Source organism: Pteronotus mesoamericanus, unplaced genomic scaffold (genome assembly GCF_021234165.1).
Source record: "Pteronotus mesoamericanus isolate MK-2021 breed Mesoamerican mustached bat unplaced genomic scaffold, CSHL_Meso_final scaffold_1186, whole genome shotgun sequence".
Taxonomy (NCBI): Eukaryota; Metazoa; Chordata; class Mammalia; order Chiroptera; family Mormoopidae; genus Pteronotus; species Pteronotus mesoamericanus.
Genome location: NW_026555302.1, coordinates 14,310,526 through 14,325,006, shown reverse-complemented (window position 1 = coordinate 14,325,006; position 14,481 = coordinate 14,310,526). Strand labels below are relative to the sequence as shown.

The following is a 14,481-nucleotide window of genomic DNA, read 5'->3' as shown; positions in this document are numbered from 1 at the left end:
ACTTGTCTTGGCCCTGGCCATTAGCGACGTGGGATTAGGCAGAATTTATTTTTGATCCCTTCTGAGCTACCAAGTCACAGCTGATCCCCGACCTGATTTCCCTGGATATTTTTACAACATCGATAGAAGACTTTGGCTTCTCCACTTCCTTTTCAGTACCTGTCTCATTTCCCGTTCCTTTACAGATGCCAGCAGGAATGGCTTTATTCTATGCTGGACGCAAGGCATATGCATTCGCATTAAGTCAACCCCTTAATAAGGGCTGATAATAATTAAAGAGTTAATTATTTATAAATAATTATTACCTTAATCCATTTTGTGAGTTATAAAAGGAAGGCGGCAGAACTGTTGATTTGCCAAAATGGCACAGTCATGGTAGAATCAAACAAAAACTCCGAAGTAGCAAATTCTACTTTCCCCCTGGGCGCTGCGTTTCCCAGGGAGGGTGAAAATTAACTTTCAACCTCATTTGCCTTGAAAGGAAAGCGCCTTAAACCTTCCCCCAAATTGTCATCATGTGGGCTCTTGAAAGCTACAAACCACTGTAATTTCTTTCAAAAAGTGGCTTCCAGTGCTTGCCTTTTCTCCTACGATTTGCGTAGTTTCTCTTTTCATTCCTGTGTTCTATTCTAATTCCTTGTTCCACCAACATCTACGGGGCACGAAATACGTGCCCAATTTCCGGTTCGTAGAAGGAGGTCCTCCCCTATGGACGCTCCTTGACTCTACGCAAGGGGAGCGGTAGCCAAAGTAACGAGTTTTCATTTGGGCGGAAATTAATACTAATAAGGATTAGATATAGATTTGCTTTGAGCGTAACTCAGACGCTTTGCGGTTTCAAGAAATTCGCCTCCAGAGGAGACACGGCCGTGTCCCCAGCAGCCATTTACTGTCACGGTCTTCGAGTCACAGCCGTCTTTCCCGTAATTGTCCCAAGCGGCGCTAACAAATAGGAAAAGATTCCCGAGGTGTCTCTGCGGAGGCCCTGACTCACAGTGAATTCCTCGCTCTCCCTGGTCTCTGCCCTGCTTCAAAGGCCCTGGCATTTTCTTCAACAATTGGCAAATAAAAGGGTAAGTAAAGCTTAGAGCGGAGAGCAGCCAGGGAGCCTGGGTTAATGGTGCCACTGGAAGGAAGGAAGCAAGCAAGCAGCTAAGGAAGCAGAAAAACCACACGAGGCAAAGCTAACAAGAGGGCCTCAGCCCTCAAGAGACGACACAGGAGACACACGGCCACCGGAGGCGGGGCTGTGTGTGCGACCTGCTGATGCGCACGGGGCGGGGGAAGGCGAGAGGCCCTCGCGCAGCCACAGAACGTCACAGACGGTCTCCACTTACCCAGCACCAGCAGCTCCACCGAGTCCTCATTCTTGCCCTCCAGGTCGTCGGGCGTGGTGATGATGCAGTAATAGAGCCCGCTGTCGCCCCACATGAGCTTCCCGATTTGCAGATCTGCGTCTGTTAGCAGGAAAAGAAGAACAGTCCTGAAAGCGGACCGCTGGGGCGCGCGGGCAGGAGGGGGCCCCGGGGCGTGCGGTCACCTGGATGGGGCCCGACGGGCGTGTGCGTTATCGAAAACAATCGTGGGAAGGAACGACACCGAACGTTCCTAAGGGGAGAGCCTTAGCGCCCCCGCAGAACCCGGTCCTGGCCCTGTTCCGGCCCGGTCCAGGCGGCCCGCACGGGACCCTGAGAGCCACGCATGCGAGAACTGCTCTGGGCTCCTGCGATGGAGCTGGCCTCCCAGGGCGTCTTTGAAACTCCCATAGTCCCACAGGTCCCGCCAGCCTCTCAGGACGTCGTCCTGGCCAGAGCTTTGGGGACAGAGGGTAGAATTGAGACCAGACCACCTGGTCTGGTGGCGCCGCATCTGCCTGGCTTGCGGGCTCCCGGGCGCGCATGCCTTCCCCCAGGGAGGGCCTCTGCCTCCTGAGCTTGGGGAGGGGCCCTCCGGCCGACGCCACGGTGCAAGCAGCTGACTGGGGCAGTTCTTTCACGGGAACCTGTTTCATTTCAGTTCTGACAACTAGACTGGAGGTCGGATTCGGGGAAGACTCCTCCAAAACTCCTCCCTGTCCCCTCCAGACAGTTCCTGCTCCACCCTCTCTCCCCTCACCATCCGATGCAGGCGGCTTGCGGGCTTCGCGACGCTGCCGCGCCCCGTAAAAGCCGAGGCTCGAGGGGTTGAAGGGCTGAGGGGCTGGCGAGCATCCGCTGTGTCTGGGAAGAGCGGCGCTCAGGACCCCCTGCTCCCCGCCCCGCCGTGGCCCAGATTCCAAGCAGGGGCAGCTTTACCGTGCACGATGGTGACCTCCCGGCCTCTGTAGAAGTCGCCCAGGGTGACGGTGGAGCCCTGCTTGGAAGCAACCACTCGGACGGTCCGCCTGCTGTCCACGCAGTCCAAGTAGGGGTCCCATTCCAGGTTCCTTTTGCTGAGAGACTGGGCCCGGGGAGAGGACAGAGCCAAGGACTCCCCCATACGGTCCTGGCAGTAGGACTTGAACTTCCACTGCACGACCGCAGGCTGGTGGGAGGACGTGGAGAAGCGGCAGCGGAGCAGCGTGGGCTGGAAGAGCATGGCCACCTTCTTCTTGTCGGGCACCGTGACCTGGAGGCCGTCCGCCAGGGCTGCGACACAGAGCGCGCGTCCCGGTCGGTGCTGTGCGCCACGCAGTCCGGCCGCGCGCCGCGCCGCGCCGCGCCCCCGCCCTCCGCGCGTCCTCCTCCGCCGTGAGCGGCCCCCGTGCCCACCCGGGTGCCCTGTCCAGGAGTCGTCGTGCCCCGCGTCCCCTCAGTCACCAAGTCACGTCAACAACGTGCTCTCAACATCATTAATGCCTCGCCCCTTTAACGCCCTTTTCACATGCCCTCCTCATTTCTCGCTTGTAGCACTGCAATGGCCTCGTGCCTGGTTTGCGGCCTGCGGCTGCCGCAGGCAGTCCCTTCTCTCTAGATCAGGTGGTCTTTTTACTCTGGCTGTTAGGGTAAAACCGTTCACTCCTGCCTTGGCTGGTGTGGCTCACTGGGATGGGCATCGTCCCATAAACCAAAAGGTCGCTGGTTCGATTCCCGGTTGGGGCACATGCCTGGGATGCGGTTCAGTCCCTGGTCAGGGTGTATACGGGGGTGGGGCCACCGATCGATGTTTCTTTCCCTCTTTCTTCCCCTTCCCCTCCCTCTAAAATCAATAAGCACAACCTCGAGGGAGGATTTAAAAAAATACAACCAACCACTCCTCCTCCATGGCCTTCAAAATTCTTGGCAAGGCATTTACGGCTCTCCGTCCTCTTCCCCCCTCAGCCTCACTCCCCGCGGCGCCTCTGAACATCAGCCTCCAAAAATAACAGCTCCCCCAGCTGCCGCTTCCCACCCCAGCTCTCAGCATGCGATGCGCCTTATTCTTGGAGCACTCCGCCTTGCCTCCTTCCCTGGGAAACTCCTTTCCCCCTTTGAAAACCCAGTTCACTTCCTCCCTGTGCTGAGTCCCCGGCCTTCTTACATTTGGGATAATAACTCTGCGAGGACCTGTCCCCACACCTGTCCTGCCCATCGGGCCTGGCAGCTGCGGAATGTGTCTTGTCTTCTTGTCCTGGCTTCTGAAGCTCGTAGGTGCTCCACGCGTACTGGATAAAGATGGTGAAGCCAGGAAGTGTGACTTCGGGGGGGGAAGGGACTTCCCTTCCAGCTGGCGACCAAGCAGAGGGCACGGAGATGAAGGGGAAACGCAGGCTTTGAGCGAAACGGAGAATTTCCGATCAGAAGCAGCAGACTACGTTCAAAAGCTCTGCAGGGCAAGGCAGGCGGCAGGGGAGGCTGGGGCGCGGCTGAGAAGTTTCGGGGGGCGCCCGAGGCTCGCTGCCCAAGATGGAGAGGGAGACTTCAGCGCACGAAAGACCCGGCCGTGCTGGAGAGGCGGAGGCCGCTGTGAACGCAATGGTAAGATCTAGAAGTTCCCGGCAGAGGACGTAAGTCCTCAGGGGAATGGAGGCGAGTCCAGAGTTTCTAGCTTGACCTGAGGTTAGCAGCAGATGTCGAACTACGACGAGAAGCAGAAGAAGGGAACAGGAAGAGAGAGGGTTCGGGAATGAATCCAGGAGGCTGCCGAGTCCGCTGCCGGCCGCCTGGGGCAGGTGCACCGAGAACGGCGCGGGGCTTGAGCCCACACAGGGAAGGACTAGTTGCACGCGCGAATGTCAACGTTCACCTGACGCTCTGCTAAGCAGTCACGGTGGCAGCTCAATCACACACTCCGTGGGGGGGTGTCTTTACAGAGGCACCCCTGACGTGGGCAAGGTGCCCTATCTGGACGCACGTCGCCTGATTTCGAGAGCAGGGCCTGTCCTCAGCGAGAGCGTTCCGAGGAGCTGGGACCGAACTCCTGTGGCGGGGGGGTGGTTTCTGCCCTCTGCGGGTCTGGGACGCGAACGCAGCGGAGTTCCTGGGGTTCACAAGGCTCAGTGCTGGAATCCACCAAGCGCTCAGCAGGCGCCTGCGGAACCCCTGGAGGGTGGGTGAGCGGGTCAGCGACCAGTCATCTGGGAATTTCTAGGGCTCTGCGGAGGAAGCTGGTCACATATGTCACGAACGGCACGGCGAATGTAGCCAAATGGCAGTGGCGTCAACAAACAGGGCCTGGGAGCTCATCTGGCCGTATGGCAGCGGCGAAGCCTTTCCTTCCACAAAATGAGCATCATAGTTCTTGTTCCCGGGGTTGCTGATCCCCATTATCTTGTTGGCCACCTGCTGAGAGTGGAGAGCAGAGCCCTGTGACCGTGACCTGTAGGGGGCGGTTCTCAGATACCGCTCCATCCCCTGCCTGCAGTTGTGAGCGTCCTGCCTCTTGATGACCGCCCGCCCTCCGCAGGCCTGACTACAGCCGGGCAGTGCGGCCCGGCCCGGCCCGGCGCTCCCTGCGGAACCCCCTCCCCGGCTCCCCGCTGCCCCCGCAGTGGGGACGTGGCTCCTGCCGCTCTCCCCGGCTCTTCACAGGCTCCCTCAATTCCATCGCATTAGTTCTTTTTAACCTTGTGATTCTTCTTCGAATCCATGTCAACTCCCAATCCTCCAGGCACCAATGGTGGGGCAAACAGGCGAAGCGGCTTTGATTAGCAGGGGCTGAGGTCGGATGACCGGTGACTGGCCCTGTTCCCCGCACAACGCTGCGCACGCGACCGTGCCACGTCGGCTCTGCTCCCCGCTCAGGCGCACGTGGGAACTCCCGTTTTCCCAGCCTCTCCAGGATAGAGAAGGCAGCGAAGGGGTCGCGCGGACGTGCCCGGGGGCTGTCTTTTCGGAGAGTGCAGTGTGGTGTTTCGTTCCCTAGACGACTACCAAGAACACCCTCCTTCCCAGCCCTGCTCTCCGTTAATGAGAGATGAGCCCCTTGACCAGGCCGCCAGGCTCCTTTACTTATTAATAGGGGTGATGCGGTCCCCAGCTTCTTCTATGACGCAGACATGAGCTCACGCTCCAGAGAATAGGAACCGCGCTCTCGGAGGCCTCTGTCTCATGAGCGGGTGGCAGTTCCAGGCCCGGATCTCGGAGCCAGGCCTCGGGGAGATTCCAGGCTCTCCCCGGCCCGTCCACGACCCCCGGCCAGTGCCTCCCGAGGCCTCAGAGCTTCCATTTCCTCGCTGGTAGAACCAGAACCACAGCCACTGCCCCGTGGAGGTGTCCGAGGGGGAAGCACGACTGCATCCTGAGCGGACACCCCACAACGTTGTGCTGCTTGCGGCCGGGGTCGGCCTTGACCTCGGTGTGGCCGCGACCCTGTGGCGGGGGGAGCGCAGCCGGCGGGGAAAGCCGGCCTGGGGAGCCGGGAGCCCCGCGGTGGCCGTCCTGTGCACGCTCGTCCCGGCACCGCCACACGGGCGCGCCCAGAAGTCAGCGGCGGAGGGTGACCCGCGTGTGTCTTGTGCGCACGTGCATAGTCTCATGGGACCCCGGGGACTCTATGCTGAGGACAGATCTGGTCGGCTGGGGAGAGGATGGGACCAGGAATTGCGAGGAAATGTCAGTTCATCGGGCCTTTGAGGGACAGAAGTGAAGGGTGAGAGAGGAGACTGAAAACGCCAAGCGCCGCTGGAGCTCTGGGGGTGGCCCGCCGCCGATGCCCGCGCCTGCCCCGCCACGTCTGTTAAGGACCCCGTTCCCACGGTGGGGGGAGTCTCACCTGGGTCCCAGGGGAGGGCCTGGGCTCCCCACACCCTCTGAGCAGCACTCTATCCCTCGCCCTGCGTTTATCTTAGACTCCGGCTGCGTGTCCACCTGATCTGTAACCATGGGCCCCACCGGGACCGGAGCCTTGCTCCGAGCTCCCGCCGGCTCACCCGGGGCCTGACGCCAGCCCCCGTCCGGACGCCTGGGCATTGCTTCCTCTACCCTGCACGCGTGGCTGGTCCGGATCTGACCCTGTGATGCCGCTGCTCGCCCACCCAACAGCGAAAAATACCTCTGACAGGACCCCCGTCCTCCCCCGCAGAGCAGGCCCCGGGGGACGGGCACCCGCTGCAGTGGGGCTGAGGCCGGCGGGCCCCTGGGCTCGGCGCGTCCCGGGCCTGCGTCCCCCCTCTTACACGTTCTTTGCTTCTCTGTTTCACAAACCCCGGCCCCCCTCGTGCAGGAGTCTAGGCAGGCTCAGAAGGATGTCCTTGGCGGGCGCCAGGAAAATAAAGGAAAAATCTATGCCTCTGCGTGGTAATCATTCATCTCGCGTTCAATCTGAGAAACCTTCCTCTGTCCCGCGGTTCCAACTACCAGCGGTGTCTCAGGCCCGCAACTGCCGGGAGCCTTACCTGCATGTTCAACAGGTTTGACTTAAGCGTGTCTACACCTCATTCATTGTCTCTCGCCTCCTGCCTCTTGCTCGTTATCTGGCGCTTCGTCTCCCGCAGCGCGTCGCTGGCCCGCCCCAGCCCCGCTGCCTCGGAGAGGAATCGTAGCTTGGAGAACTCCTCTCCGGCCCTGACCGCCCGGGGCTGGTCAGGGAGGCCAAGTTTCTCTCAACTCTGACCCTCCTCTGTCCTCCCCTTTCGCCAGACAGCCATCCCTGCCTCTAGGCGACAGTTACGGACGGCTTCCCACGGGTCAGGAATGGGGCTGAGCGCTCCCCGAGGAGCCTGGAAAGCAGGCACTGTTGTTACACCCAGTTTGTAGATGAAAAACCTGATTCCTCGAGAACATAGGTCTCTTCCCAACGTCTCCGAGGTAGCAAGGGACCGTCGGCCGGGACCCAGGCTGGCTGGGCCCGCAGCTCTCGGTCGCCACCCCACACAGGCCCGCATTGCCCGCCTGACGCTTCCGGGGGCCCCTGCGTCCAGCCCAGCGCTCGCTCCACTTCTGTGTCTTCTATCAAGAGCAGTTTTAAAGGCACGTCTGATCACATCGGCCCCCTGCTCCGCGGCTTCCGTTCATTCCCCGGGGAGGAGCAGACAGCCCAGGACCCTGAGCGCAGCGGCAGAGGAGGGGCGCGGTTACAGGCGGTTCTCTGCATTCGCCGAGCAGGGCGCCCTCGTTCCGCGACCCCCGGGTCACTCCCTCCACGTCTACGGCGCCTCTCACTCATGGCAAAACTGCCCTAATTCGAATTCCATCAGAAACGTTTTTCTTTTTGTCCTCATCTGAGGATATGTTTTTTAAATCATTTTATTTTTTTAGAGTGAGAGAGGGCGGGGGGGGGGCGGCAGGAAACATACAGGGAGAGAGGGAGGGAGAGAGAGGGAAACATCCATCAATGTGATCATCAATCGGCTGCCTCTCGCACACACCCCGACTAGGGATCAAACCCACAACCTTTGGGTGCATGGGCACTCAGCGCTCCCACTGAGCCACCTGGCCAGCACCAGAAATATATTTTTAAAACCCTATGTGAAGTTCTGAAAAGACAGGTATAAAAGGCCAGCCCTTGATCTTGAGAAATTCCATATAAACTATTTCTAGCTGGAAGGTCCCCGAGGCCAGGGACCAGGATGTGGCTGACTCAGACCCCTGTGTACAGCACAGCCATGGGGCATGGCGGAAGCTCACGCGTGTGGAAATGCATCCGTGAATGAATGAACCAATGAAGGGGCGCATCCCCACTGCAGAGAATGGACTCCAGCCAATCTCCAGGAAAGCTGCCTAAAAGGAGGGGGGCGAGGGACAGCCCGGAGCGGCAGCCCCATCCCGGCTAGTCCGCCCGGTACCTCTTCACCAGGCCAGGCAAGATCAGCTCCAAGGGCAGACAGTGCCTCCCTGGATGGCAAACGAAGGTCCTGGCCCAATTCTCAGGTACAGAAAAGGATTCTATACATGAAAGCTGTGTTTTTGAGAGATTAACAAAAGCAGTGTCTGAAGCAATGCTATTCTTATTTTAGCACTTTCATTTTTTTCAAAGCAAATTCCTTTTCCCTGCAAGTAGTACGCTATTCCTGCCAGTGTCTTCGGGAGGCGGGGCTGTGAGCCCAGCCCCACTGCAGAGAAGCAAAGGTCGCAGCGAAAGGCCCTGGGAAATTAGCACTGTTAGAGGTGGGCATGTTTAGAAGCCGTGTATGCAGCTCACCCATCCCTGAGCCCTTGAAGTCCCAGAGGTGGAAACTAACTCTATTAGGATGGACCGTTGCCCAAGCCCCGGCTGAGTAGCTCAGCTGGTAAGAGTATCGTCCTGATATGCCAAAGTCATGGGTTCGATCCTCAGTCAGGGCACATGCAAGAATCAACCAATGAGTGCATCAGTAAATGGAACAACAAATCAACGTTCCCCTCTCTTTCCCTCTCAAAGTCCATTTTAAAAAAAGAGGATTTCCCGTCCCCCAGCGTGTCTTGGCCTTCAGACATCTAAGGTGTTTCTCCACTCACTATGACAGTACAAACCTCCGCCTTCACATTTTTAGCATGTCCCAGTTTCCTAAGACATTGTTTCAGGGATAAATGGTGGGCAGGCTTTCGAGGTGTAAAGTGGATGAGGCGTGTTCGGCCCCTCCTCTAGGCTGGGCCCACAGTCCAGACGAGGAGCAAAAGTTTATCCGTCCCTCAGCAGCTGTGCAGGGTAGGAGCCAAGGGCAGGTGGATCCACAGGCTCAAGATTTAAAGCCAAAGAAAATGCAGCGTGAACCCCACCTACCCTCAAAATAGCAGCCACTCACCTTGAAATATATGGGTTAAAAAAATAAAATAAAGAGTTGACAAAGAATAGTCGGCATTCCCTTGGTGTTTGCCTAATGCCCACGCCTGATTCTCCAGCTTTCCCATCGATTCTGTCAGCTAATCCACTTCCTCCCTCCCTCCCTCCCTTCCTTCCTGCTTAAATCGGCCAGAATCCGTTTCTTTCGCTTGCCACCCTGATCCCTGATGCCTGGTCCCTTTAGGGTTAGGGTGACCAGATGCACCACGCTGAGGTTTAGGAAGCGACGGCAGCGTCCTTGCACATCTTCTCCCCAAGGGACCCCGAAGGCAGCATCTCTCCCCGTCTTCTGCGGCGCCCTGGTAGCTGCCAGTCCCGGCCTCGCCTACACAGGTTTCGCTCATGGCCTACTTGTCGTTTGCAGCCAACGCTCTGGCACTTCGCACACAGAGCGTGCTATTCATTAAGCACAGGCTCTGTGTGTCCAGGGGAGCCGTGCCCGCCCGCTCTCTCCACCGCTGTGCAGACGAAAGGCAGGGAGGGGCGCACGCCCCCCGCCTGCGCTGCCTCATCTTCCGGAGATCTGAAATGAGCTCCTGCTCGGCTGGCTCACCTGCTGTTCCAACCGGACCAAAGCCGTCCTAAAGAGGTCAGCCTGTACCCTGCAGGACAGAGCCACTTTGGGAGCCGTCTTATTCCGTTCATTCAGGAGGGTCAGCGTGCTAGGATGGGCGAGCCATTTGCATGGAGCGAATTCCCGGAAGAAAGCGCTCGTCAACCTTTGGTAACTTGTCCGTGTTTCTAGGCCAGCTCTCTCACCTGAGCTCCATTTTATTCTCCATCTGGATGTTACACAAGCACGTCACACTCATCACTCTGTAGATGGAAAGACTAACAGTCCCCTTCTGTTACTAACAGAACTTCCAGGGTTTCATCTGGCCCGCCAAGTACTGGCCTCTCTTGCAGCTAATTGCGGCCATATGACTAAGCTTCTGGGTCCTCTCTCTTGAGATGAGCTTCATTTAGTTGTTTTCCGTAAAATTAACAACACAGTTGTCATTTTCACCAACCACCTTATTGATTTGGATATTTTGAGTACGTTGGCTCTCCCATGGGGGAGAACGTTGATTGTTCTCCATTAATGTCTCAATTTGATCACTATCAGCTTCAACTGGTGTACCCAACCGTGGAGCATTGTCCAGGGAGAAACCTTCAGCATTATACTTTGCAAACCACTTCTGACACGTTTGAGCAATCGCAGCACCTTTTCTGTACACTGCACAAATCTTTTTTTTTGCGTTTCGGTTACATTTTTACCTTGCTCAAAATAATAAAGCCTCATATGTCGTGAGCCAAATAAAGCCAAAAATGTTGTGTATTTTCTTCTACCTTCCATGTTAAAATGGCTACACAAAAACACACCAATTTTAAAGTTTTTTTTTCTTAGAATGCACACTGATATGACAGCTGTCACAATACAATCTAAAGAAATTGTTTCGAATGAAGTTAAAGACAACGCAGCATGACTAGAGCCATCTTACAGAAAAAACCAAACGGACTTTTTGGCCAACCCAGTGCGAGCAAAGTACTGCAATCAGACGGCTGCCGTCTTGCACTAGGTGTGTGGAAACGGGCCAGCTGGCAGAATCATGTGAGTCCAGAACCCAAGGGGCGATGGGGGTGCTGAACGAAGCCCCCCGACCGGGTCCAGCGAGAAGCATCCCGGCTGGGGGAGGCTGGGGCGCGGGGGGAGCGGTGAGACGCCGCGGCAAGAAGCCTCTCGGGCTGAATGAGGCCTGCGCCGCGGGGACCACAGAATGGGGGTGGGGGGAAGGATGGACCGGCGCACAGGATGGGAACAGAGCGAGGTGCCAGCAGCCTCTGACACCGCCTCCCCCTTCTCCGGGGCTCACACACCTTAACTCTCCATACCCACGTCTGACCTCGCCCGGCACCAGGCATCTACCTGAATGCTAGCCAGACTGGGTAGCCGCCTGGACCCCTCCCTTCCCGTTGCAGGCGGGGTCTGCAGCCCTGGGGGTCCCCACTGTCGCTCACGCTGCTCCATAGCTGTTCCCAGTTCCCCCGCCGGTGCGCCCGCCACCGGGCCGTGAGCTCCTTGAAGGCAGGGACCGTGTCTTCCTCGTCTGCGCGCCCTACAAACGCCTGGACCGGCGGGAACTCAGCCGCTGACTGTGCATGAATAAACGCCTCAACCCGGCCGTCGCCTCTTCTGGGTCCCTCTCGGAGCCGCGCCACCCGCCCAGGGGTGAGCGGGACGTGCTTCTCAGGCCCCTGAGTGGCTCCCTGGCTCCCACCCCAGGGCCCTTCCCTCCACGGCGCAGACTAACGGCTCTTGGAGGGCAAGGGCTGTCTTTCGTCTCGCAATCCTCAGCCTCTGTCACGATGCTCGGAAACCCCGGGAGTCAAACGCACCCTTGTAGGATGGATGGATGAATGAAAGATCGAAACCAAGAGGGCACCAAAAGAAATGCTCCTAGGGCAAGAAATGCTACTAGAGCCTTGAGTCACAAGGAAAACACGTCACCTGCTCCAGAGCATGTTCCCCCCAGGGTCACAGCCCGTGCCAGGAGACAACCGCGCCTTCCACACTTGGGAACAAAGACAGAGCGCAGCCTCCCGCCCGCCTTCCTGCCCTGCGGCACCTGTTGCTAGACCAGCAGCTGGTGAGCATCTTGTCTTGTGGGAAACAACAACAGAACACAATCTATGACAGGAAGCCACATCCCAGCGACAATAAGAAAGCATCAGACTGAATCTGCAGCCGACGGAAACCCGGCGTTTGGCAATGAAAGACCAGGAAGGAGCTGCTGAGAGGGCCGAGGAAAACACTGAAGTGTTGATTAGAAATTGCTCAGCCTGCGTGAAGAGAGAGAAATGGGGGAGGGGGAGGGGAGGCGAGCGCCAAGAGCCGGGGGAGGAGACGGGAGGGGGCCCGGTTTTCGTTGTTTTTTCCTGGCTCTCTGACTCATTTTTAATCTGTCCCTTCCTCCCTCCCTCCCTCCCGCCCGCCCGCCACCCCCACAAGGGAGAACTCATTGATTGGGCTGGACCCAAACGTCTTGCCTCCCCTCCCCTGGCTTCCTGGATGAGTCCGAAGCCTCGTCCTCCTGCCTCCCCCGCCCCCTCCCCCACCGCCCCTGCAGGGGCCTCCGCTTTGCTCAGGGGCACCGGGAAGCTGGAGCCGGGAGCAGGGGATGGCAGCGGGAGCCCCGTGAGTCCCCGAGTCCCCGAGAGCCAGCCTCGCCTGCAGAGCGCTGAGGCCCAGCCACCTGAGAGCTGGGGGCCCTGCTCGCTAACCTGTTGCCCGCTTCCAGGCGCAAGAGGAGGGCGGCACAGACGCAGCAGCTCACCTCTCAGAACAGAGGCAGCACAAACCCCCCTTCAACGAGAACCTCAGAGAGGCTGCTGAGGGGGCAGCCAGTCCCGCCGGCCCCGGGGCTGGCGAGAGCCGGCCGGGTCGCCGCCCTGTCATGCCTTCGCCTGTGCGTGTCCTCTGTGGGTCTCCATTCCTATGGAGTCCCAGGGCTGGGCCGGGTGGCCTGGGCGCCTGCCAGCGATGTGACTGCATTTCAACAGAAGCTGTGGGCCACCTGGCATGAGCTCTGTCCCTTCTGTCCCCACGCCCTGCAGAACCCCAGAGCGCCTGACTCGGGGACCCCTCCCCAGGTGCCTTGCTGACTTCAGGGAGGGTGGGATAGTGGCTCAAGGCCGAAGCTGCCCTGGAATCTGCTAACGGAGAAGGAGAGGCAAGTTGAGGACGTTCAGCATCAGCGAGGGGGCAGCGGCAGGTCCTGGGAGGCCGGGGGAGGGGGAGGCGGGGATCCGCCCAGCCTGAAATTAGGGGTGATTCAGGCTTGAATAATGTGGGAGGGAGGCACCACGCAGCCCAGGGCGCCCCCCACCCCCGAGCTGAACCCAGCGGGGGTCCAGGGCCCGTTCGGGCCTCCTGTGCAGCAGGAAAACCCAGGGCGGGCAGAAACCTGGCTCTGAGGCTGGGGGAAGTGGGGTCTGCCGCTCTGAAGCGTGTCTTACCCCACGTGCCGACTAGTCTTGGAGATTTTAACTCTGTTCCCCTTTTCCACTGAGTTGGTTCTCCCGAGACTTCTGGTGAGTGGTGGGCGCCCCGAGAAGGGGCAAGACTTCATGTTTTGGTGCTGTTTTGCATTCTCTCTCCTGCCCTTCGCTGCCTTCACCTTGTCCTCCCCGCCTTTCTGGTCCCTCATCCCGTCCCTCCAGCACACGGTCTCCATGGTCATTGTCTCAGACCCGACCAGGCCCCCCCCTCCCCAGACCTTCCCAACGCCCTGGCCAAGCAGGGCCACTTTGTGACTCCCGCAGAGCTGGCCACCCTGTCTGGCCACCTCTCCTCAGAGGCTCAGACTCATCCCGTGGGGACAGCATGTTCGGGACAAGACCTTTGCAGACCCCGGAAGGTGGGAGAAAGTTCATGAGCCCGAGGGACCCCTCAGGGGACCCAGCTGGAAGGCACCCCACACGGGAGAAGCCCTACCTTCTGAGCACCTTTGCAGCCTGCGTTTCCTGGGGCAACGGAAACCTGCTTATCTGGAGGGAGGGTCCTCTCTAATTGTGGGACCACTTCCCAAAAGGCCCAAGTGAGAGGCAGCAGGACCCCAAACTCCAAACCCATGGGGCTGCCGCGCCCCCACTCCCGTCCTGAGACTGCCCCTGGTCCCAGCTTCTCAGGGAAAGAATTAGGAAAGACTCCTCCGCCCCCAACCCCAGAAAACCAGCTTCCTTAATTAATCCGTCTCCTCGAGCTTCCGTTCGTTCCGGCCAGCCTCCCCCCCCCCCCCCCCCCCGCGCGGCAAACTCGGGAAGAGCCGCTGTCTGGACAGGGAAATGCCCGTTCGGAAGGACGGGCTCCTGTTCCCAGAGGTTCAGACACCTGCCTCCCCTTCGTCTCCCTTGTATTCGGGGGCCCCCCGCCACGCGCCCCCATCGCGCGAACGCACCCACGGCTCGCACCCACGGCCCTCCCCCACCGGCCACCCGCCTGCTCGGCAGCTTCATGCACCAGCGGGGGAGGCGGGGCGCCGAGACCCCCGCGGAAAGTTCCCGGGGTCCGTGGGGAAGGCCGCTTACCCGGCAGCCAGAGGAGCGCGATCCACGCCAGCGAGAGCCGGTCCATCCTCCCTAACTTCCCATCCGGGCGGGCGGGCGAGCGAGGGAGCCAAGTGGGCAGCGGCGCCGGCGCGGGGCCTCCCTGCGCGGCCGGGCGGCAGAGGCAGGCGGGCGGGCGCGAGCGGCTGTCCGCGTCCCTGGGCGCCGCCCCGGGCGGACCGCGCGGACGGGCCCGGGCGCGCTGCCGCTCGGGCTCCCGCTCCCGCCCCGGCTCCC

The 14,481-nt window shown here is 59.5% G+C and overlaps 1 protein-coding gene across 1 annotated transcript in view; it reads right to left on the bottom strand.

Moving 5' to 3' along the window:
• Positions 1 to 14,272, bottom strand: part of ILDR2 (immunoglobulin like domain containing receptor 2) — a 45,452-nt gene extending 31,180 nt beyond the window's left edge. The window contains exons 1-3 of the mRNA XM_054587567.1: positions 14,227 to 14,272; positions 2,295 to 2,627; positions 1,338 to 1,457 (exon numbers count right to left, since the gene is read on the bottom strand). Coding sequence (XP_054443542.1) covers positions 1,338 to 1,457; positions 2,295 to 2,627; positions 14,227 to 14,272 — 499 coding nt within the window. The remainder of the gene's footprint in view (positions 1 to 1,337; positions 1,458 to 2,294; positions 2,628 to 14,226) is intronic.
• Between the last annotated feature and the right edge of the window lie 209 nt (positions 14,273 to 14,481).